The 23601-nt window shown below is 46.1% G+C and overlaps 1 protein-coding gene across 1 annotated transcript in view; it reads right to left on the bottom strand.

Moving 5' to 3' along the window:
- The window catches only part of e2f2 (E2F transcription factor 2), a 56549-nt gene extending 33738 nt beyond the window's left edge, over positions 1-22811 (bottom strand). Inside the window, exon 1 of the mRNA XM_085962804.1 lies at positions 22219-22811. Coding sequence (XP_085818930.1) covers positions 22219-22467 — 249 coding nt within the window. The 5' untranslated portion in view covers positions 22468-22811. The remainder of the gene's footprint in view (positions 1-22218) is intronic.
- Between the last annotated feature and the right edge of the window lie 790 nt (positions 22812-23601).

Genomic DNA, 23601 nt, shown 5'->3' with positions numbered 1-23601 from the left:
AATAATACATTAGCTCCTTCCTGCTCGACGAGCTATGGGATGCCTGCTCAGTTTCCCAGCTTGTCTCAAAAAGTTGCCAAGGCACTTGGTGGGCCCCAGTCAGCACAACAGCAGTCACAGCACAGCTTGGAAAAAGGATCAAAAATGAATTCCTGCCCTTCTCCAGAGCTCACCCCATGCATCAGCTGTGGCTCAGTTGGTAGCACTCTCGCCTCTGATCAGAAGGTTGCGGGTTCAAGCCCCACTTGAGACTCCAGCACAAAATCTAGGTTGACACTCCCACTGCAGCACTGAGGGAGTGCTGCAGTGTCGGAGGTGCTGTCTTTCGGAGGAGACATTATACAGAGGCCCCCCTGTGCCCAATATTTATTCCTCAACCAACCTGAAGACTTCACAGCCAATGAAATACTTTTGAAGTGCGGTCACTGTTGTAATGTAGGAAACGCGGCAGCAAATTTGCACAGCAAGCTCCCACAAACAGCAATGAAATAAATGATCAGATCATCTGTTTTTCGGTGTTGGTTGAGGGATAAATGTTGGCCAGGACATCGGGGTGAACGCCCCTGCTTTTCATCGAAATAGTGCCATGGGATCTTTTACGTCCACCAGAGAGCCTCGGTTGAATGTCTCATCCGAAGGACGGCACCTCTGACCAGTGCAGTGCTGAGGGAGTGCTGCACTGAGGGTCAGCCTAGATTTTTGGGCTAGAGTCTCTGGCGTTAAGACTTCAACCCACAACCTTCTGACTCAGAGGGGAGAGTGCTACCCACTGAGCCACGGCTGAACAATCACCAGTAGCAACCAAGGCATTCGCCAACCCAGAGGGTGACATAGAAACATAGAAGATAGGAGCAGGAGTAGGCCATTCGGCCACTCGAGCCCGCTCTGCCATTCAATGCGATCATGGATGATCATCCAAATTCAGTACCCTGTCCCTGCTTTCTCCCTGTATCCCTTTAGCCTTAAGAAATATATCCAACTCCTTCTTGAATAGGCCTCTACTGCCTTCTGTGGTAGAGAATTCCACAGGTTCACCACTCTCTGGGTGAAGAAATTCCTCCTCATCACAGTCCTAAATGGCTTACCCCTTATCCTTAGACTGTGACCCCTGGTTCTGGACTCCCCAACCATCGGGAACATCCTTCCTGCATCTAGTCTGTCTAGTCCTGTTAGAATTTTATAAGTTTCAATGAGATCCCCTCTCATTCTTCTAAACTCCAGCGAGTACAAGCCCAATCGACCCAATCTATCCTCATACGTCATTCCTGCCATCCCAGGTATCAGCCTGGTGAATCTTCGCTGCACTCCCTCCATGGCAAGGACATCCTTCCTCAGATAAGGTGACCAAACCTGCACACAATACTCAAGGTGTAGTCTCACCAAGGCCCTGTACAACTGCAGCAAGACATCCTTGTTCCTGTACTCAAACCCTCTCCCTACGAAGGCCAACATACCATTTGCCTTCTTAACCGCCTGCTGCACCTGCATGCTTACCTTCAGCGACTGGTGCACAAGGACGCCCAGGTCTCGTTGCACTTCCCCTTCTCCCAAGCTATTGCCGTTCAGATAATAATCTGCCTTCTTGTTTTTGACACCAAAGTGGATAACCTCGCATTTATCCACGTTATATTGCATCTGCCATGCTTCTGCCCAATCACAGCAGTGGCTGTCTGTCCATAAAGTGAGGTATCCTCCCTCGTGAACACGCCGTTCAATCGAGTCACAGCATTCTGAATAACCCCCCACCCAGTGGGTTCGAAAACCTAGCACCCAAGCGGTTCAGTGGGTTAAAGCCCAGTGTGGTACTGAGTCACATCTACCAGGAAGGTCCCAAGGTTGAGTTTACTGATCTCAGCTGGGCCTCAGGAGGCCCTTGGCCAGGGATTGGGGTGGGAACAAACCCGAGCTCCTGGTCCTATCCAGAGAGCAATTCCTGGTTGCAAATATCCCACACCCCACCCACTAGATGCGGAGGGGGGGGTGGGGGAGGTATTGCAGGACCACCAGTGTCGTGGAACATGTCTGAGCCCTTTGGGTTACCTGGAAATTTGGTGAAATAAAAAGTAGAACTGAATCTCAGCTGCAGGCAACAAATATCATAGAACACAGAAGGAGGCCATTCAGCCCATCGTGCCTGCACTAGCTCTTTGCAAGAGCTATCCAATTAGTCCCATTCCCCCTGCTCTATCCCCATAGCCCTGCAAATTTCCTCCCCTTCAAGTATTTATCTCGTATGGAGAGGAAAACAAGAGAGAATGAGACAAAAAAAGGCAGATTTGAGATCCATGTTGAGGAAATCACAATGAAATAGGTACTGGAGACCAGACCGCCTTCAGTTTTTAATCTCCACAGCCTACCCCAACCCCAAACAAAAATGAACAAAATTCTGATAAACATTCCAACAGTGTACAACAAGCTGAAGAGACACTGATTTCAGGAGATAAGCTCACACCAGATAAGGTAGAGCCCAATACAAGTTACTCAATGATCGCCACTGTGCGTCTTCAGAATAAAGAAAAGGCCCAATTACAATCCTAGCATTAACAAGGAAGCACTGTGTGGACAGAGAAGGGGAGAGACACACAGTCACACCAGCAAAAAATAAACCAGGGCAACTCCCTGCACGCCTGCCCTTGCATTCTACCTTCATCACCCAGCTAACTACCCCCTAGTTCAGATGCTGGTGCTCAAGTTGAAACGCGTACTTTCCAGATTGGAGGAAGATAAAAGAATGTTTTCAGCCAAACACATACCATGTCCGGCCGCTACCAAGACACTGGTTTACAATCCACCAGGTTCAAAGTTCCCAATCCCGCGCGTTCCTTCCAGGACAGGCCGAGGGGCAGAAATGGAGTGTCACTCCAGGCCACTCCACCACACCCAAGCAACCTGCTTTGGAGACCTGTGATCAAGGCCTAGGCTTGGAATAGGATGAAGAGACCCAGGATCGAGTTGGGAGCATAAAATACAACAACTTGCATTTATATAGCTCCTTTAATGCAGTAAGATGCCCCAAGGCGCTTCACAGGAGCGCAATCAAACAAAGGTTGGACGCCGAGCCACAGAAGGAGATATTAGGACAGGTGACCAAAAGCTTGGTCAAAGAGGTAGGTTTTAAGGAACGATTTAAAGGAGAGAGTGAGGCAGAGAGGTTTAGGAAGGGAATTCCAGAACTTAGGGCCAAGACAGCTGAAGGCACAGCAACCAATGGTGGAACGATTAAAATCAGGAATGTGCAAGAGGCCAGAATTGGAGGAGCGCAGAGATCTCAAAGGGTTGTAGTGCTGGAGGAGGCTAGAGATAGGGAAGGGGCAAGACCAAGGAGGGATTTGAAAACAAGGATTAGAATTTTAAATATCTAGACATTGCTGGACTGGGAGCCAATGTAGGTCAGCGAGCACAGGGGTTGATGGGAGAACGGGACTCGGCGTGAGTCAGGTGACAGGAAGCAGAGTTTTGGATGAGCTCAAGTACTTTATAATTACAAAATACAGGAAACTCTTTGGTATCCGGCACTGACGGGACCGGGATGGTGCCGGTTGATTAAAAATTCCGGATGACAGAGGGTTATCTGCCGAGGCTATTTTTAACAAAGAGTCAGACTCCTGTTATTGAGGTGTTCAGACTTCCGACAGCGCCAAGAAGCCGAGTAGTGGCAATTTGGAGAACTACCCCCCACTGACTAACTCGGCCACCGCGGGAGACTCGGACTCGGCAACATTTCCGGTTATTGAGGTGTTGTTTTCGGAGTATGAATTTTGCCGGTTAATAGAGAATTCTGGATATTTAGGTGCCATTTCAACGAGAGTTTCCTGTACTTTATAATGTGGCCAACACTGCTAGCCTTCACTAAAAGAAGACTTCATGCAGATATTTAGGTTCAGACATCTCAGTTTTAATGAAACAGGAATGGAGAGGAGGTCAATAGTAGCCTCCTGGGATAGATTAAGGTCCCGACAGGTAACGGAGTTTATTGCAAGGCAGGAAATGAGATCAGGACCAGACCAAGGTACCGACCATCCAGAGGGCAATCCAGCAACTGCACCCTAGCAAACACTCATCTTACTGCACAATCTCAACCGTTATTGGAATTTGAACAGATTCCAAACATTCTCATTCTCCAGTCAGCTTCCAGGACTGCACCGACGTGGCCATTCCTTAACTGTGAGCGGAGATAGTGGTTCGGCAGGCTATTCAACATGGGAGCGGCAGGGAAACAAAAATCACAGCCAAGTCCAACCCTGTTGGTGCTCCATGCCAAGTCTTGCTCTTCCAGCCATGGGCTTGGGAGGGGGGGGGAGGGGGGGGGGGGGTGGGGGAAAGGTGATGAAATGTAGAGAGGTGTGAATTTTGGTTTCCCACGTTAGTGTCAAAATGCCCCAATTTTCACAGACATTCTGTAAAATTATGAAGGGGTTTCGAGAAGGTAGATGTGGAGATGCTTCCACTTGTGGGAGAGTCCAAAACTAGGGGCCATAAATATAAGGTAGGCACCTATAAATCCAGTAGGGAATTCCGGAGCAACTTCGTTACCCAGAGAGTGGAACTCGCTACCACAATGAGTAGTTGAGGCAAATGGCATAGATGCATTTAAGGGGAAGTTAGATAATTACATGAGGGAGAAAGGAATAGAAGGGTATGTTGATGGGGGTGAGATGAAGAGGGGAGGGAGGAGACTCGTGTGGAGCATAAACACCGGCAGAGACTTATTGAGCCTGTTTCTGTGCTGTAAATACTTCGTAAAATCAGAGCCAGGTCCAATCCTGTTGGTGCCCCAAGCCAAGACATGCCCCCCCCCACCCATTGTGGGGGGGGGGGGGGGGGGGCAGCGAGGGAAGGAAGAGAGGGGTGAATTTTGGATTCCTATTTTACTGTCAAAATGTCTCCATTTCCAGACATTCTTTGGTTGTAAAGATACGGAAAGGAAAGGGGGGCAGGGGGGAAAGAGTGTCTAGGGAGGCCCCACCTTAACCAACCGGTTATGGCACATTTTATATTAAATCATTCAGAGAATCACAGACGAGATGGTAATTAGATTGACGACAAAAAAAACCTGAAGTTTGATTTTGTGGTCGAGGGTTGGGAGCAGTCTGGACCAATCAGATTCCAGGGGTGACAGCCAGCCATTTTCTAGCCTCGGTTAGGAACATTCTTCCTTCTCCAAATCTCCCTCGCATCTGACAACTTTCCCTCAACTAGAAGATTGGCTGGAGACCTGCAGTGAATGCAGCTGAAGCTGCTTTTATATTAGTGCAGCTCTCTCTCTCTCTCTCTACTCACCCCACCCCCTCATCTATCTCTCCATTTCCCTTCCCTCTCTTCCTCTAGCTATACCTATCCCCTTCTCCCTCTCCCTCTCAAACAATCCTAATGAAGATAATACACTTCTTTGGGGGGCACAATTCATTCACACAAATTGTTCCCATCAGCACTTCACCTTAGTGTCATGGCGATGGCATTCAAATTGGGAAGGACAATAATTCATACATCACAGGACACAAGGGCTAATTTTGAGAGGCTCCAATCCCAGCATGCAGCCTCACTAGATGAGCGCACAGGTTGCAGAATCACTCACAACGTTACAACCCTACCTCAGACCTACACTCTCATCTAGCAAGGCTCCAGGCTGGGAGCCTCATCCCCCAAAGTAACTCCTATATGCAAAAATGTCACAAGCCTTGGTCATCCTTCCCCCACCCCATCACCCCCAAGAACAGAGCCTATCGGTGGTGGCCCAAGGGTTTTATGAACCTCCAAAACAAGCGACACAGATTAAGAGCTTCCATTTGCTTTGTATGGAGCACAAACTCTTCCCCCTCAGCCCCAAGGGACATAACTCTCTCACACAATTCCAGAGAACTTGTTACAGATTGGCAAGAGCCAAGCCTCAGGGTGTCCAAAGTGCACGTACAGAGCACGCTCGTAATGAAATGCTACTTTTCCAAACTATAACAACTTGCATTTATATCTGGCCTCTAACGTAATAAATTATCCCAAGGTGCTTCACAAGAGTGTTATCAGATATAATTTGACACCGAGCCACATAAGGAGCTATTAGGACAAGTGACCAAAAACTTGGTCAAAGAGGTAGGTTTTAAGGAGCATCTTAAAAAGTTGAGAGATAAGAGAGGCGGAGAGGTTTAGGGAGGGAATTCCAGCGCTTAGGGCCTAGGCAGCTAAAGGCACGGTGGAGCGATTAAAATCAGGGATGCGCAAGAGGCCAGAATTGTAGGAGCGCAGAGATCTCTGAGGGTTGTCGGGCTGGAGGAGGTTAGAGCAATAGGGATGGGGCGAGGCCTTGGTGAGATTTGAAAACAAGACTGAGAATTTTAAAATCCAGGTGTTGCCAGACCAGGAACCAATGTAGGTTAGCAATCACAAGGGTGATGGGTGAATGTGACCTGGGGCAAGTTAAGATACGGGCAGCGAAGTTTTGGATGAGTAGGACCACCAAACTCGCTTGGGCATTCCCCCGCAGGATCATCTAGCGCGGAGTGGTAAGAATAACAGATCGGACCTTCTGGGTCCCCAACAAGGAGTCACGCTGGTTGGTAAATCATCGACAGCAGGTACAAGATTAGCATATGAATGGACCGAATAGGAGGTCTTTAAAATTATGAAAGGGTTTGATAGAGCAGATGTTTCCACTTGTGGAGGTAGACCAAAACTGGGGGTCATAAATATGAGAGAGTCACTAATAAATCCAATAAGGAATTCAGGAGAAACTTCTTTGCCCAGAGAGTGATGAGAATGTAGAACTCACTACCACAGGGAGTAGTTGAGGCGAACAGCATAGATGTATTTATGGGGAAGCTAGATATGTACATGAAGGAGAAAGGAACAGAAGGGTATATTGATGTGGTTAGATGAAGTAGGGTGGGAGGAGGCTTGTGTGGAGCAGAAACACTAGTATGGAGCAGTTGGACCGAATGGCCTGTTTCTGTGCTGTAAAATTCTATGTCATCTTCACCGACCTCTTGCCAGGTGAGTCATCTTAATCCCAAGAGACTTTCCCCGTGGGTCAGGTTGGCTCCTAGATGTACCTTACCTCCCAGTCCCAACCCATCCCTCCTCACCCCAGCAGAGCTCTGTCACCCAGTTAGTTACACTCGCATCTACGCACAGTGACAACAGCTGTGTCCTGAAGCCAGGGGGAAACGAGAAGGCGAGATAGAGTAAAGAGTCAGAGCCCATCTGTTGTGGTTTCACGGTGTCCACCCACAAGCTCTTTGCAGATGATCAAAGTATTTGGAAAAATACATTTTATTTATTTATTTTTTACCACCACCTGGCTCATTAAAACCCAAACAACCCTCAACATCTCCAGGGCCAGTTTCAGAGAACTTGGGCCATAGTAAGCAGTTAATCTCATTGGATGGTTAGCTGGATGTTCTTGCAGGAATATTTCCAAGAGGCCCTGTGCAGTCACTCAGTCACTGGCCCACAAGTAATTAACTGCATTGGAAAGAGTTTGGAGGGATACGTATGACATAACTGGGTGTAAATGCACTAAATTACATCCATGCCTCAACGCCATTTACTGCCTTTGCTCCATATCCCTTGATATCTTTACCTAACAAAAAATCTATCCAACTCAATTTTGAAAGCTTCAATTGACCCCCAGCATCTACAGTCTTTTGGGCAAGAGTTCCAGATTTCCACTACCCCTTGTGTGGAGAAGTGCTTCCCGATTTCACTCCTGAACGGCCTAGCTCTAATTTTAAGATTGGGCCATCTTGTTCTGGATTCCCCCACCAGAGGAAATACTTTCTTTCTATCTACCCAATCGAATCCCATTATCATTTCTAACACCTCAAGTCCGATCACCCCTCAACTTTAACGATTTTAAATCGTTCCGCCATTAGCGGCCGTACCTTCAGCTGCTTAGGCCCAAAGCTCTGGAATTCCCTCTCTGCCTCTCTTTCTGTCTTTAAGCCGCTCCTTAAAACCTACCTCTTTGACCAAGCTTTTGGTTACCTGTCTTAATATCTATGCAAGTGGCTCGATTTCAAAATGTTGTCTGATAATGCTCCTGTAAAGCACCGTGGGACGTTTTACTACCTTAAGGGTGGTATATGAATGCAAGTTGTTATTGTTGTGTTCAAAATGGCTGCGACGTTTGCCTACATCACAGCCACTGCACTTCAAAGATATTTCTGAGAGATGTGACGAGGCGCTATATAAATTCAGGTCTTTCCAATAGCAATACTCTGGTCAGTAAAAAGTTACTCTGCTGAGAAGCTGAAGGCCCAGGCTTTTCATCACCTCAAATGGCTGTCATCGGGGCCCGGGCGCTGTTTGAAAAAGAGTAGAGTTTGTATTCTGTACATTTTCAAGGGCCAACACCAAACTATCAAAGCAAACAACTGCCTTGGAACGTGGGAACGAGAGAATCAACACAAAGAAAAGCGCCAGCTTAAAAATTCTTTGGGGAAAAAAAAGTATCCGCTGTTCAAACAGCAGCAGCAGCAGTGGCAGTTTCGCCAACTGGCTTACGTAGGATAAGGGCGAAAGAGAGCTAGACATTCACCTACTCCTCCTGTCCCACTGTTGTTCCAACTAAGGGTTGCAAACATTTTCCAGCCGTAATTTAAACATGAGCTGAACACCTCACCAGACGCATTCTGTAATAATCGATGGTCGGCAAGCATTTGAATGCACTCAGTTTTTATTGTGCTCACGCCTAGTGTATTGTTGTGCACCCTAGTGGCAGTAAGTCAACCATTGCCAACATTTCACACCGGGGGGGGGGGGGGGGGGGAAGGAGGGAGTGAAGATGGGGTTATTTTTCTGTCCCAACAAGCAGCCATTTTAGTTACCCCTCAAAAGATGAGAAGTAATTCAGCATTCACTATGGCTCGGCTAAAATGGATTCCTTCCAAAACCAGCCCATGGGTATTGGTGGAACATAGAAGTATGCAGCTAATGCACACGGCCAATTACGACATTGGGAAATCTGGGAGATCAGGAGGCCGTTAGGCCCAAAACACGAGCCACTTTTCCATAGCCCACGGCCCCAGCTGCTCACCAGCGCTCTCTATCCCAACTGCTCGCCATATCCCTCACTCCATTCTTTCCAAAAATGCACCCAATTGACTGTTGAACACATTGATACTGACTACTTCAATGCCCCGCCCTGGTAATTATTATTGCACAATGCCCTTGGGATGAAGAAGTTCCATTCCTCTTCCCATTATACAGTACTGGTATCTGTGATATTTTAGCTCATGTTCCATCTCCCTACAAGTTCCATTCATTGCTTCAAAATACCAGCACAGCAAACCTCACGAATTAGGAACAACAACTGACAAACTCCACCAAGCCTAACAGGCAACACCAGCTGAATTACAGGGGGAGCGATAATACAACAGGTGTGTTAAACTAGCAATCTGGCTCTCAAAGTTCAGACAACATAGAATCTTACAGCACAGGAGGCCCATCCCGCCTTTGCCGACTCTTTGAACGAGCTGTCCAATTAGTCCCACACCTCTCCAAAAGAAATTTCCATTTCAAGTATATACCCAGTTCCCTCTAGAAAGTTACTATTGAATCTGCTAGTCCTACTTGTGCTTTTATTTTTTATTTGAATGTCATGCATCTGGAGATTTGGAACGAGCACCTCTTAAGACTCTATGTACAAAAACCTGAAATCAGAATACTCTCCACACGCAAACAAGACCCTCCACTCAACACCTGTTTAAAATGTTTAAGAAGTCTGAATGAGCCCCACTAATAAATCAGAAACTGGATAATTATGGTGCAAATGCATAGAACAATAACTCTTAACCTAATAAAACATCCCAAGGTGCTTCACAGGAGCATTATCAAACTAAACTTAACACATAAGGAGATATTAGGACAGGTGACCAAAAGCTTGGTCAAAAGATGTAGGTTTTAAGGGAGCATCGTGAAGGAGGAGAGAGGGGCCGAGAGGTTTCGAGGGGGAATTCCAGAGCTTAGGGCCCAGGCAGTTGAAGGGACAGCCACAAATGGTGGTGCGATGAAAATCAGGGTTGGACAAGAGGCTAGAATTGGAGGAGTGCAGGGATCTTGGAGGCTTGTAGGGCCGGAAGAAGTTACAGAGATAGGAGGGGCGAGGCCATGGAGGGATTTGAAGACAAGGATGAGAATGTTAACTCCAGGGCTAGAGAAAAATGGGAAGAACTAGTTTTGTATTCCCTGGAAATTAGAAGGTTAAGAGGTGATTTGATCGATGTTTTCAAGATATTAAGGGGAACTGGGGATAAAAAGTAAGTAGGATTGTAGTAAGCCAAAGAATTGGGAGGATTTTAGAATTCAGCAAAGGAGGATCAAGAAATCGAAAATAGAATGAGAGTTGAATCATAGAATGGTTACAGCTCATTTGGCCCGTGCCGGCTCGCTAAAAGAGCACTTCAGCTAGTCCCACTCCCCTGCTCTTTCCCTGTAGCCCTGCAATTTTTTTTCCCTTCAGGTACTAACCAATTCCCTTTTGAAAGCCATGATTGAATCTGCCTCCACCATCTTCTCAGGCAGTGCATTCCAGATCCTAACCACTCGCTGCGTAAAAAGGTTTTCTTCATGTCGCCTTTGGTTCGTCTGCCAATCACCTTAAATCTGTGTCCTCTGGTTCTCGACCCTTCCACCAATGGGAATAGTTTCTCTCTATCTACTGTCTAGACACCTCATGATTTTGAATACCTATCAAATCTCCTCTCAACCTTCTCTGCTCTAAGGAGAACAACCCCAGCTTCTCCAGTCTATCCACAAAACTGAAGTTCCTCATCTCTGGAACCATTCTTGGAAATCTTTTCTGCACCCTCTCTAAGGCCTTCACATCCTTCCTAAAGTGTGGTGCCCAGAATTGGACACAATGCTCCAGTTGAGGCTGAGCCAGTGTTTTATAAAGGTTCATCATAACTTCCTTGCTTTTGTACTCTATATCTCTATTTATGAAGCCCAGTATCCCGTATGCTTTTTTAACCACTTTCTCAGCCTGCCCTGCCACTTTCAACGACTTGTGCACATATACCCCCAGGTCTCTGTTCATGCACCCCCTTTAGAATTGTACCCTTTAGTTTATATTGCCTCTGCTCGTTCTTCCTACCAAAATGTATCACTTTGCACTTTTCTGCGTTAAATTTCATCTGCCACGTATCCGCCCATTCCACCAGCCTGTGTATGTCCTCTTGAAGTCTATCACTATCCTCCTCACTGTTCACTATACTGCCAAGTTTTGTGTCATCTGCAAATTTTGAGATTGTGCCTTGTATACCCAAGTCTAAGTCATCAATATATATCAAGAAAAGCAGTGGTCTTAGTACCGACCCCTGGGGAACACCACTGGAAACCTCCCTCCAGTCCGAAAAACAATCGTTCACCACTACAGAATAGCAAAATACTGCGAATGCTGGAAATCTGAAAAAGCAACAGAAAATGCTGGAAACACTCAGCAGGTCAGGCAGCATCCGTGGATGTTCACCACTACTGTTTCCTGTCACTTAGCCAATTTTGCATCCGTGCTGCCACTGTCCCTTTTATTCCATGGGCTTCAACTTTGCTGGCAAGCCTATTATGTGGCACTTTAAACCAGCAAGAGACATAAAAAAAGATTGTAATAGGCATGTAAAAAGGAAGAGATTAACGAGTAAACGTGGGTCCCTTTGAGGCCGAGACAGGAGAAATTATAATGGTGAAGAAGGAAATGGCAGAGACATTAAACAAATATATTGTATCTGTCTTCACGGTAGAAGACACAAAAAACATTCCAGAAATAGTGGGGAACCAAGGGCCTAGTCAGAATGAGGAACTTAAAAGAAATTACAGTAGTATTGGTAAAGAAATAGTACTGGAGAAATTAATGGGACAAAAAGCCAACAAATCCCCTGGACCTGACGGCCTACATACTAGGGTTTTTAAAAGAGGTGGCTACAGAGATCGTGGATGCATTGGTTTTCATCTTCCAGAATTCCCTAGGTTCTAGAACGTTCCCTGTGAATTGGAAGGCAGCAAACGTAACCCCGCGATTCAAGAAAGGAGGGAGAAAGAAAACAGGGAACTATAGGCCAGTTAGCCTGACATCAGTAGTAGGGAAATTCTACAATCTATTATTAGGGACGTGATAACAGGGCACTTAGAAAATCATAATATGATTGGGCAGAGTCAACATGGATTTATGAAAGGGAAATAGTGTTTGACAAGTATAAACATTTTTTGAGATTGTAACTAGCAGGGTGGATAAGGGGGAACCAGTAGATGTAGTTCCTCTCCGATCTCCCCTCATGACCTCTCTGGGCTCATCTTGTCCACGAAACCCACTTCCTGCTCCCTTGACCCTATTCCCACCAAACTGCTGACCACCCAACTTCTTTTTCTGGCTCTCACGTTAGCTGACATTGTTAACAGTTCCCTCTCCTCAGGTACTGTCCCCCTCTCCCTCAAATCTGCCATCATCACCCCTCTCCTCAAAAAACCAACCCTCGACCCCTCCGTCCTTACAAACTACCGCCCCATCACCAACCTCCCTTTCCTCTCCAAAGCCTTTTAACATGTTGTCGCCTCCCAAATTCGTGCCGACCTTTCGGACAATTCCATGTTTGAATCCCTCCAAATCAGGTTTCTGCCTCGCCACAGTATCGAAACGGCTCTCACCAAAGTCACAAATGACATCCTTTGTGACTTGTGATAAAGGTAAACTATCCCTCCTCATCCTTCTCGACTTGTCTGCAGCCTTTGACACAGTTAACCACTCCATCCTTCGCCAACGCCTCTCCGTCATCCAGCTGGGTAGGACTGCACTCGCCTAGTTCCATTCTTATCTATCTAATCATAGCCTGAGAATCACCTGCAATGGCTTCTCTTTCCTCTCCCACATCATTATCTCTGGTGTCCTCCAAGGATCTATCCTTGGCCCCCCTTCTATTTCTCATCTACATGCTGCCCCTTGGCGACATCATCTGAAAACACCGTCAGTTTCCACATGTACGCGGACTACACCCAGCTCTACCTCACTACCTCTTCTCTCGACCCCTCCACGGTCTCTAAATTGTCAGACTGCTTGTCCGACATCCAGTACTGAATGAGCAGAAATTTTCTCCAATTAAATATTGGGAAGACCGAAGCCATTGTTTTTGGTCCCCGCCACAAACTCCGTCCCTCTCCCTAATATCTGTCTGAGGCTTAACCATACTGTTCGCAACCTTGGCGTCATATTTGACCCCGAAATGAGCTTCCAACCACATATCCGCGCCATCACTAAGACCGCCTATTTCCACCTCCATAACATCGCCTGTCTCCGCCCTTGCTTCAGCTCATCCGCTGCTGAAACCCTCATCCATGCCTTTGTTACCTCTAGACTTGACTATTCCAACGCACTCCTGGCTGGCCTCCCATGGTCTACGTTTCATAAACTTGATGTTATCCAAAACTTGGCTGCCCATGTCCTAACTCGCGTTCACCCATCACCTGTGCTCTACATTGGTTAAGCAATGCCGAGATTTCAAAATTCTCATCCTTGTTTTCAAATCCCTCCATGGCCTCGCCCCTCCCCAACTCCAATCTCCTCCAGCCCCACAGACACACTCCACCCCCCCAACCCCCGACATAGCTGCACTCCTTTAACTCTGCCCTCGAGCATCCCGATTATAAATCGCTCAACCATTGGTGGCCGTGCTTTCTGTTGCCTTGGCCCCAAGCTCTGGAACTCCCTCCCTAAACCTCGCCGCCTCGCTTTCCTCCTTTAAGACGTTCCGAACAACCTTCCTCTTTGACTAAGCTTTTGGTCATCTGTCCTAATTTCTCCTTATGTGGCTTGGTGTCAAATTTTTGACTTATAATTACTCCTATGAAGCGCCTTGGGACATTTTACTACGTTAAAGGCGCTATATAAATACAAGTTGTAGTTGTGGTGTATTTGGATTTTCAAAAAGCATTCGATAAGGTGCCACACAAGAGGTTATTATACAAAATTAGGGGTCATGGGATTGGGGGTAATTTTAGCATGGATTGAGGATTGGTTAACGGACAGAAAACAGGGTAGGAATAATCAGGTCACTTTTGGGTTGGTAAGGCTGTACCTAGCGGGGTACTGTAAGTATCAGTGCTTGGGCCTCAGCTATTTACAAACTATATCAATGACTTGGATGAAGGGACCGAGTGTAATGTATCCAAGTTTGCAGACGATACAAAGTTAGGTGGGAAAGTAAGCTGTGAGGAGGATGCATGGAGGCTACAAAGAGATTTAGACAGGTCAAGCCCGAAACGTCAACTCAAATTTCTCTCCACGGATGTTGCCTGACTTGCTGAGTTTTTCCAGCATTTTCTGTTGTTATTTCGGATTTCCAACATCTGCAGTATTTTGCTATCGTAGACAGGTTAAGTGATTGGGCAAGAACGCAGCAGATGGAGTATAATGTGGAGAAATGCAAAGTTATCCACGTTGGTAGGAAAAATAGAAAAGCACAATATTTTTTAAATGGAGAGATTGGGAAATGTTGACATTCAGAGGGACCTGGGTGTTCTTGTAGACGAATCACAGAAAGTGAACATGTAGGTACAGCAAGCAATTAGGAAAGCAAATGGTATGTTGGCCTTTATTACAAAGGGATTGGAGTACAAGAGTAAAGAAGTCTTACTACAATTATATAGGGCCTTGGCGAGACCACACCTGGAGTACGGTGTACAGTTTTGGTCTGCTTACCCAGGGAAGGTTATACTTGGCTTAGAGAAAGTGCAATGTAGGTTTGCTAGACAGATTCCTGGGTTGAGGGGATTGTCCTATGAGGAGAGATTGAGTAAACTGGTCCTATATTCCCGCGAGTTTAGAAGAATGAGAGGTAATCTCATTGAAACATAAAATTCTTGAAAGGCTTGACAGGGTAGATGCTGGGGGATGTTTCCCCTGGCCGGGGAATCTAGAACCAGGGGTCACAGTCTCAGAATAAGGGGTCAGCCATTTAGGACAGATAAGAAATATCTTCACTCAAATGGGTTGTCAATCTTTGGAATTTTCTACCCGAGAGAGCTGTGGATGCTCAGTCATTGAGTATATTCAAGACAGAGATTGCTAGATTTTTGGATATTAAGGGAATCAAAGGATATGGGGATAGTGCAGAAAGATGGCACTATCTACATATTGACTGGGCAAATCAAATTACCACTAATGGTGTGGAGGACGAATTCTTGGAATGCATGAGAGATGGTTTCCTGGATCAGTATGTGGCAGAACCAACCAGAGAACAGGCTATTCTGGATCTGGTACTGTGTAATGAGAAAGGGCTAATCAATAATCTTGTGGTAAAGGGGCCTTTAGAGACAGGTGACCATAATATGATTGAATTTTACATTAAGTTTGAGAGTGATGTAGTCCAATCTGAAACTAAGGTCTTCAATCTAAACAGAGGAAACTACAAGGGTATGAGGGACAAGTTGGCCATGGCAGATTGGGAGACTACACTAAAAGGCATGAAGGTGGACATGCATTATTTCCTTGAATGTTAGCCATTGTATCATTTGCAACAAACATATATTCCTCTATGGCATCAAAACCCAAAAGGAAAAGTGATCCAACCATGGCTAACAAAAGAAATTAAAGCTAGTATTAAGTCAAAGGAGGAAGCTTATAAAGTTGCCAGAAAAAGCAGTCAGCCTGAGGATTGGGATCTTTTTAGAAATCAGCAAAGGGGGACCAAGAAATTGATAAAGGAAAAACGGAATATGAGCACAAACTAGCAAAAAATATGAAAACGGATTGTAAAAGCTTCTATTAGGTATGTGAAAAGGAAAAGACTGGCGAAGGTAAATGTAGGTCCTTTACAGTCAGAGACGGGAGAATTTATAATGGGGAATGAGGAAATGGTGGAGAAATTAAATAAATACTTTGGCCCCGATTTTCAGCTTGTGTGGGAAATGGTCGGGTTTCCCCGAGTTGGATATATTTCTTGAGGCTAAAGGGATCAAGGGATATGGGGAGAAGGCAGCCATGATCTCATTGAATGGCGGAGCAGGCCCGAAGGGCCGAATGGCCTACTCCTGCTCCTATCTTCTATGTGGGGTTTTTGACACAAAGTGTCAGCCAGCTCCACGCAATTTTCCCTCAAGTGGCCAATTAATTCCCAGCATGTGGGAAGCCTTGCTAATTGTCCAATTTGAGTCAGAAATCCCCACAGTATGATGTCATCATTCATGGTGCTTTCAAGGTCCATAGCAAGCACTGCATCCTCTGAAGGCTTCCAAACGAGCCATACAGGATGGCAGAGGAGCCTGCAGCAGCTGTGGCCAGTGCCAGACCCCGAGCTGCCTCCAAATTCGACGAGGCTTCACTGCAGGTTTTATTGGATGGGGTTACGGCCCACAGGGAGGTTCTCTTCCCTAGGTCAGGGAGGAAGAGGCCTCCCACTGAGACCAATGCTGCATGGATGCAGGTGTCAGCAGATGCCAACTTGCTGGGAGTCACCAGAAGAACCTTGGTGTTACATCTCTAACTCCTTCCTTTACTCCCCCACAGTACCATCCAGAGCCCCCGTCCTCACTGTGGAGGAGGAAGAAGCAGCTGTGCAGCCAGACTCCTCAGAGGAAGCGCCAACCTCTGAGGGCGCAGCCTCAGCAGAAGTAAGCGCACCCAGCACCAGCGCAGACACTCACACCTCGGCGGGGGGGGGGGGGGGGGGACCTTCGGGACATAGAGTAGTGCTGTCACCTGGTGTTTCACAGCTCACAAGTGAGCCTCAGCAGATTCTGGAGACAGGGGCAGCAGTGGAGAGTCCTCGTCGGAGGGCGCAGGACTCTGCCAGCTCAGCTCAGCTGCATGTCGACCCTCTGCCTCTGGGTCCATCCGCAAGAGAAGAGGTGATGGATCTGCATCTGTGCATGGAGGAGTCTCTGGCAGGTTTTGTCTCCAGGGTCGCTGCGAGTGTGTAGCGAATGTAGGAGTCCATAGCAACCATGAGCAGAGCCTTTGTGGACTCATTGGCGCATGAACGCATCACCATGGAAAGGTTGGCAACCTCCATGGAGGAGATAACTCGCCAGGGTACGGAAAACATGGTGAGTGCTCATAAGAGAATGACATCTCTTGAGGAGCGTTGGCCATCTGTTGAACAGAGAAACCAGATCTTCATGGCAGTCCTTCTGAGTAGGACTGCCAGTGCAGAAACGGGTCCCCATGGCCCCCTAAAGCGCAGCAAGGTGCTCTCCAGCCACTTCCAAGCGTTGGCCCCTTCTGGCCTGTGCAGCTTCAGGTGAGTGAGCAGCAGCCTGGTGCTCCTGCTGCTGTTCCTGGTTCCGGGACTGAAGCGGGTCGCGGGGAAACGGCGGTCCGACAGTCAGGGAATCAGGTGGGGGGGTCCCGACCCGCTTTTTCACCAATTTTCGGCCCCCGGCCGCATGAAAAGCCACCCGACGGCGGCCAGAAAATTGACCCCTTTGTTTCTGTATTCACGGAGGAAGACACAAAAAACCTCCCAGAAATACGAGAAAACCAAGGGTGCGGCGAGAATGATGAACTTAAAGAAATGATTAGTAAAAAAAAAAACAGTACTAGCAAAATTAATGGGACTAAAAGTCGATAAATCCCAAGGACTGGATGACCTACATCCTAGGGTTTTGAAAGAGGTGGCCATTGGGATAGTGGACGCATTGGTTGTCATCTTCCAAAATTCTATAGATTCTGGAACGGTTCCTGCAGATTGGAGGATACCAAATGTAACCCCGCTAGTTAAGAAAGGAGGGAGAGAGAAAACGGGGAACTACAGACCTGTTAGCCTCACATCAGTAGTTGTGAAAATGCTGGAATCTATTATAAAGGATGCAATAACTGGGCACTTAGAAACCAATAGCAAGATTGGGCAGAGTCAACATGGATTTATGAAAGGGAAATCCTGTTTGACAAACCTATTGGAGTTCTTTGAGGATGTAACTAGTGGAGTAGACAAAGGGGAACCAGTAGATGTGGTGTATCTGGATTTTCAGAAGGCCCTCGATAAGGTCCCACACAAGAGGTTGGTGAACAAAATTAGGGCACATGGAATTAGGGGTAATATAATAGCATGGACTGAGAATTGGTTAACAGACAGAAAACAAAGAGTAGGGATAAACGGGTCTTTTTCAGGATGGCAGGCTGTGACTAGTGGGGTACCGCAAGGATCGGTGCTTGGGCCCCAGCTATTCACAATCTATATCAATGATTTGGATGAGGGGACTAAATGTAACATTTCCAAATTTGCTGATGATGCAAAGCTAGGTGGCAGTGTCAGTTGTGAAGAGGCTTCAAGGGGATCTCGACAGGCTCAGTGAGTGGGCGAGAACATGGCAGATGGAATATTATGTGGATAAATGTGAAGTTATCCACTTTGGTAGAAAAAAAACAGAAAGGCAGAGTATTTCTGGTCATCTTCCAAAATTCGATAGACTCTGGAACAGTTCCCATGGATTGGAGGGTAGCTAATATTACCCCACTATTCAAAAAAGGTGGTAGAGAGAAAATGGGGAATTATAGACCGGTAAGCCTGACTTTGGTAGTGGGGAAAATGCTAGAGTCCATTATAAAAGATGTAATAGCAGAGCACTTGGAAAACAGTGACAGGATCGGACAAAGTCAACATGGATTCACAAAAGGTAAATCGTGCTTGACTAATCTACTGGAATTTTTTGAGGATGTAACTGGTAGAATAGATATGGGAGAACCAGTGGATGTGGTGTATTTGGACTTTCAGAAGGCTTTCGATAAGGCCCCGCATAAGAGATTAGCGTGTAAAGTTAAGGCACATGGGATTGGGGGCAAGGTACTGACTTGGATAAAGAACTGGTTGGCAGACAGGAAGCAAAGAGTTGGAACAAACGGCTCTTTTTCCGAGCGGCAGGCAGTGACTACTGGGGTACCGCAGGGATCGGTCCTAGGACCCCAGCTATTCACAATATATATAAATGATCTAGACGAGGGAACTAGATGTAATATCTCCAAATTTGCAGACGACACAAAGCTGGTTGGGCGTGTGTGCTGGGAGGAGGATGCCGAGAAACTCCAGTATAATTTGGACAGGTTGGGTGATTGGGCAGAAGCATGGCAGATGCAGTATAATGTGGATAAATGCGAGGTCATCCACTTTGGTGGCAAAAACAGGAAGGCAGATTATTATCTGAACGGCAATAGATTGGGAAAAGGGGAATTGCAACGAGACCTGGGTGTCCTTGTGCACCAGTCGCTGAAGGTAAGCATGCAGGTGCAGCAGGCGGTTAAGAAGGCAAATGGTATGTTGGCCTTCATAGGGAGAGGGTTCGAGTACAAGAACAAGGATGTCTTGCTGCAGTTGTACAGGGCCTTGGTGAGACCACACCTTGAGTATTGTGTGCAGTTTTGGTCGCCTTATCTGAGGAAGGATGTTCTTGCCATGGAGGGAGTGCAGCGAAGATTCACCAGACTGATACCTGGACTAGACAGACTGGATGCAGGAAGGATGTTCCCGATGGCCGGGGAGTCCAGAACCAGGGGTCACAGTCTAAGGATAAGGGGTAAGCCATTTAGGACAGAAATGAGGAGGAATTTCTTCACCCAGAGTGGTGAACCTATGGAATTCTCTACCGCAGAAGGCAATGGAGGCCAATTCATTAAATATATTCAAGGAGTTGGATATATTTTTTAAGGCTAAAGGGATCAAGGAATATGGGGAGAAGGCAGGGACAGGGTACTGAATTTGGATGATCAGCCATGATCTCATTGAATGGCGGAGCAGGCTCGAGGGGGCCGAATGGCCGACTCCTGCTCCTATCTTCTATGTTTCCTAAATGGTAAAAGATTAGGGAATGCAGATGTTCAAAGGGACCTGGGTGTCCTTGTACATGAGTCACTGAAAGTGAATGTGTAGGTGCAGCAAGCCATTAGGAAGGCAAATGGTATGCTGGCCTTCATGACAAGAGGATTGGAGTACAGGAGTAAAGAGGTCTTACTCCAACTATATAGAGCCTTGGTGAGACTACACCTGGAGTACTGTGTACAATTTTGGTCTCCTTACCTAAGGAAGGATATACTTGCCATAGAGGGAGTGCAACAAAGGTTCACGGGATTGATTCCTGGGATGGCGGGACTGTCGTATGAGAAGAGATTGTGTAAACTAGGCCTGTATTCTCTTGAATTCAGAAGAATGAGAGGGGATCTCATTGAAGCATACAAAATTATTACAGGGCTTGATAGGGTGGATGCTGGGAGAATGTTTCCCTTGGCTGGGGAGTCTAGAACCAGGGGCCACAGCCTCAGGATAAAGAGTAGGCCATTCAGGACTGAGAAGAAATTTCTTCACACAGAGGGTGGTGAATCTTTGGAATTCTCTCCCACAGAGGGCTGTGGAGGCTCAGTCATTGGGTATATTCAAAGCAGAAGTCGATAGATTTCTGACTAGTAAGGGCATCAAGGGATATGGCGATCGGGCCAGTGAATGGAGTTGAGGCAGAAGATCAGCCATGATCTCATTGAAAGGCGAAGCATGATCAAAGGGACAAATGGCCTACTCCTGCTCCTATTTCTTATGTTCTTGATAGATAGAGAGAAACTATTTCTGCTGGTTGGGGAGTCTAGGACTAGAGGACATAGCCTAAAAATTAAAGCCAGGCCTTTCAAGAGTGAAGTTAGGAAACACTTCTACACACAAAGGGTGGTAGATATTTGGAATTCTTCTGCAAATGGTAATTGATGCTAGGTCAATTGTTAATTTCAAATCTGAGATTGATGGATTTTTGTTTACCAAAAAAGGTATTAAGGGATATGGAGCAAAGGCGGGTATACGGAGTTAGGTCACAAATCAGCCATGATCTCATTGAATGGCAGAACAGGCTCAAGGGGCTGAATGGCCTACTTCTGTTCCTATGTCACCTTGGGGGGTGGGCGGTCAGGGCAGAGAGTGCTGTGGGACCCAGCACCTTCAGGGGAGGAACAGCAATGAGAAAATGGCAAAGGAGCAGCATGCACACAGCACTGAAGAGAAGAGAAACCAACTGGATCACCATCCATATCGCACAGGAAACACTGTACCCTGTAAATAAACTCCCCAACTCACCGCAGGAAGAAGCTTCTGCTGCTTACAAAATACAGAGCCCTTCCCCAGAAAAGCCGCTCAGTCATTAAGAAACTCCTTCCCCACCCGCAAAAAAAAAGGGTAGGTCATGCACCAAATTAGAAATTGTTAAAAACTAGGAACAGTTGGCACGTTTTGAGAATATAACAGCACCTCCAATACCCAACCTCCCCACCCATGAGGGAACTTTAATGAGCTCAGTAATAAAGATATTACAGGTGAGTATTTTCTGACTTAAAAACATGGTTATACTATTACACCATCAACAAAGGAGGGGTGGGGGCATTCTTTAGTCAGGGGGTCTGTACAGAGCCCACAATGCTGGGTTTAAATGTTAAGCGACACCAGATACTTAAAACTGAAACAGGTTCTTTTTACAATTAAAAAAAGTTGAGAAGTTAGCAGCACCTTTCCTTATGTTTTGAAATTATTCACATTATATTTTCTGTGCATTTCTTTACTTGAAATTTCTGGTTTCTGTTCCAAACTTACTTTCGAACCACAAGTTGTCTGTATTGTAGAGTTGGCAATAATTATTCTATTTTTAATCCCCCCCTCCCAAATCAAATAAAAATATTAATTGATGAGGCCATAGGTTTTGTGACAATGAAGTGCCAAAATCTGGTTAGTTTCACTTTCATTAAATTTTTATTTCATAGTGCAAAGTCCCCAAGTACACTCTGACGCCCAAGGTTAAAATATAAATATTTAGAAAGTCCTTTGAACTGAGAGCATCATCGCTCAGGACAACCCCAGCAACATTTCAGGCAGTGACAGCTTGATCATCTTTAAGAAAAATGACAATGCGTTTTGATAAGAAATCTGGGAGATTTAGAAACTATTATTTCTTTGCATTTAAAAAAAAATGCAAAAATAAGACAGCGAAGAGTTGCAGCAAGCAGCCATCTGACCCACCTCGATATTACAATAGAGCCAGTTACACAGCAAGAAAGCGAAACCTGCTTTCACCTCCCCCCCCCCCCCACACACATATATAATATAAATATATAATAATGGGGGTAATTTTTAAATGCTATATATTTTTTTTAATGTTAAAGAGTAAATTTCCTTGGATGAGAATGTAGTGATCTGGGATTTGCATTAACTGGGTTAGACACACAAGTACAAAATCCACGTTTATTTCAAAATGAATAAATAAATTATAAATTACACTTACCGGCAGGCGTCCTGTGCTAGTCCTTATTGTTCTAACTTCAGGTCCATGAGGGGTCGTATACAAACAGTCCCCACTGTGATCAGAGTACATTGCTCCTGCAATCTGGGTGAAATAACTGGCAGGGATGGTGGGGATCGGGGGGCTACATAGCCCCGTGCTCCCATTTTCAACATTAAGAAGTTTCTTCTGAGAACTGGACACCACCCCAATGATACCCCTGCCTGGGGCTGGGGAAACTCCCTTTGGCATTTTCTGCAAGGCAGCAATCTTTCCCCCACTCTCCCCCTTTTGTTTGCAACGAGAGAGAGAGAGAGGGAAGAGGGGCAAAAAAATGATTAATTTCAAGCCGGGTTTTGGATGCAAAATAAAAAGCAAAGTCAACAAATGCAGACATATAAATGATCAGCAAAGTCCCGGGTTTAAACTGGAGGGTGTCTCGCACCTGATGTTGCTTTGGATGCAGCAGGATGCAATGGATTGTGAAAAGGTCCCCTCTGAATCAGAGGGGAAAAATGGCTGCAGAAACTGTACCAGCTCCTGAATGCAGCCTAATTCACAGACTCTGAGACTCAGCCTCTGGCGCCAAAGCCTGTGCCGCGAAATTCATATTTCCCGCCATCTGCTGGAAATGCCCGGCGCTGATTGGTGGGCAACTGACTCGGATACATGTAAGATACATGCAGCAGCGACCAATCACAGCGCTCGGGCCGGCTTCTTAAAGCGACAGGCGCAAGGCAGACTTTGAAAACTTGGTTCCAGCTCAGGATTTTAGAAGATCTTTACTGATTTCATTTTTTGCCATTAGAAGTTTCTGTTTTTAGATACAATGAAAATTATCTCAGAAACAAATTAAATTTATTCAACCTGCAATTCATTCATTTTATTTATCTGCATACCCACCTTCATTTTTAGCAGATTGGTGCATAAACTGTTTTGTTGTTGTTGCTAATTTCCGCCCTTTCTCCCCTGAAAGTGCTGACTGGTGATGCGGTGCCACGACAGTGAGTGCCTGCAGGTTATTCGACCATGGAAGGCTTCGCAGTTCCTCCCTCTCATTAAGACTGACCTTATCGTTACTTGATATTTACACACACAACAACAACTTGCATTTATATAGCCCCCTTAACATAGTAAAATGTCCCAAGGTGCTTCACAGGAGTGTTATCAAACAAAATTTGACATCGAGCCACGTAAGGAGCTATTAGGACAGGTGACCAAAAGCTTGGTCAAAGAGGTAGGTTTTAAGGAGTGACTTAAAGGAGGAATTAGAGGTACAGAGGCAGAGATTTTAGGGAGGGAATTCCAGAGCTTAGGGCCTTGGCAGCTGAAGCCACAACTGCTAATGGTGGATTTTCCAGCAAAGTTCACTGGAGGATAATCGAG

Source organism: Somniosus microcephalus, chromosome 20 (genome assembly GCF_052327205.1).
Source record: "Somniosus microcephalus isolate GS21.2 chromosome 20, FLI_Smic_1.0, whole genome shotgun sequence".
Taxonomy (NCBI): domain Eukaryota; kingdom Metazoa; phylum Chordata; class Chondrichthyes; order Squaliformes; family Somniosidae; genus Somniosus; species Somniosus microcephalus.
This window is presented reverse-complemented; position numbering and strand designations above follow the sequence as displayed.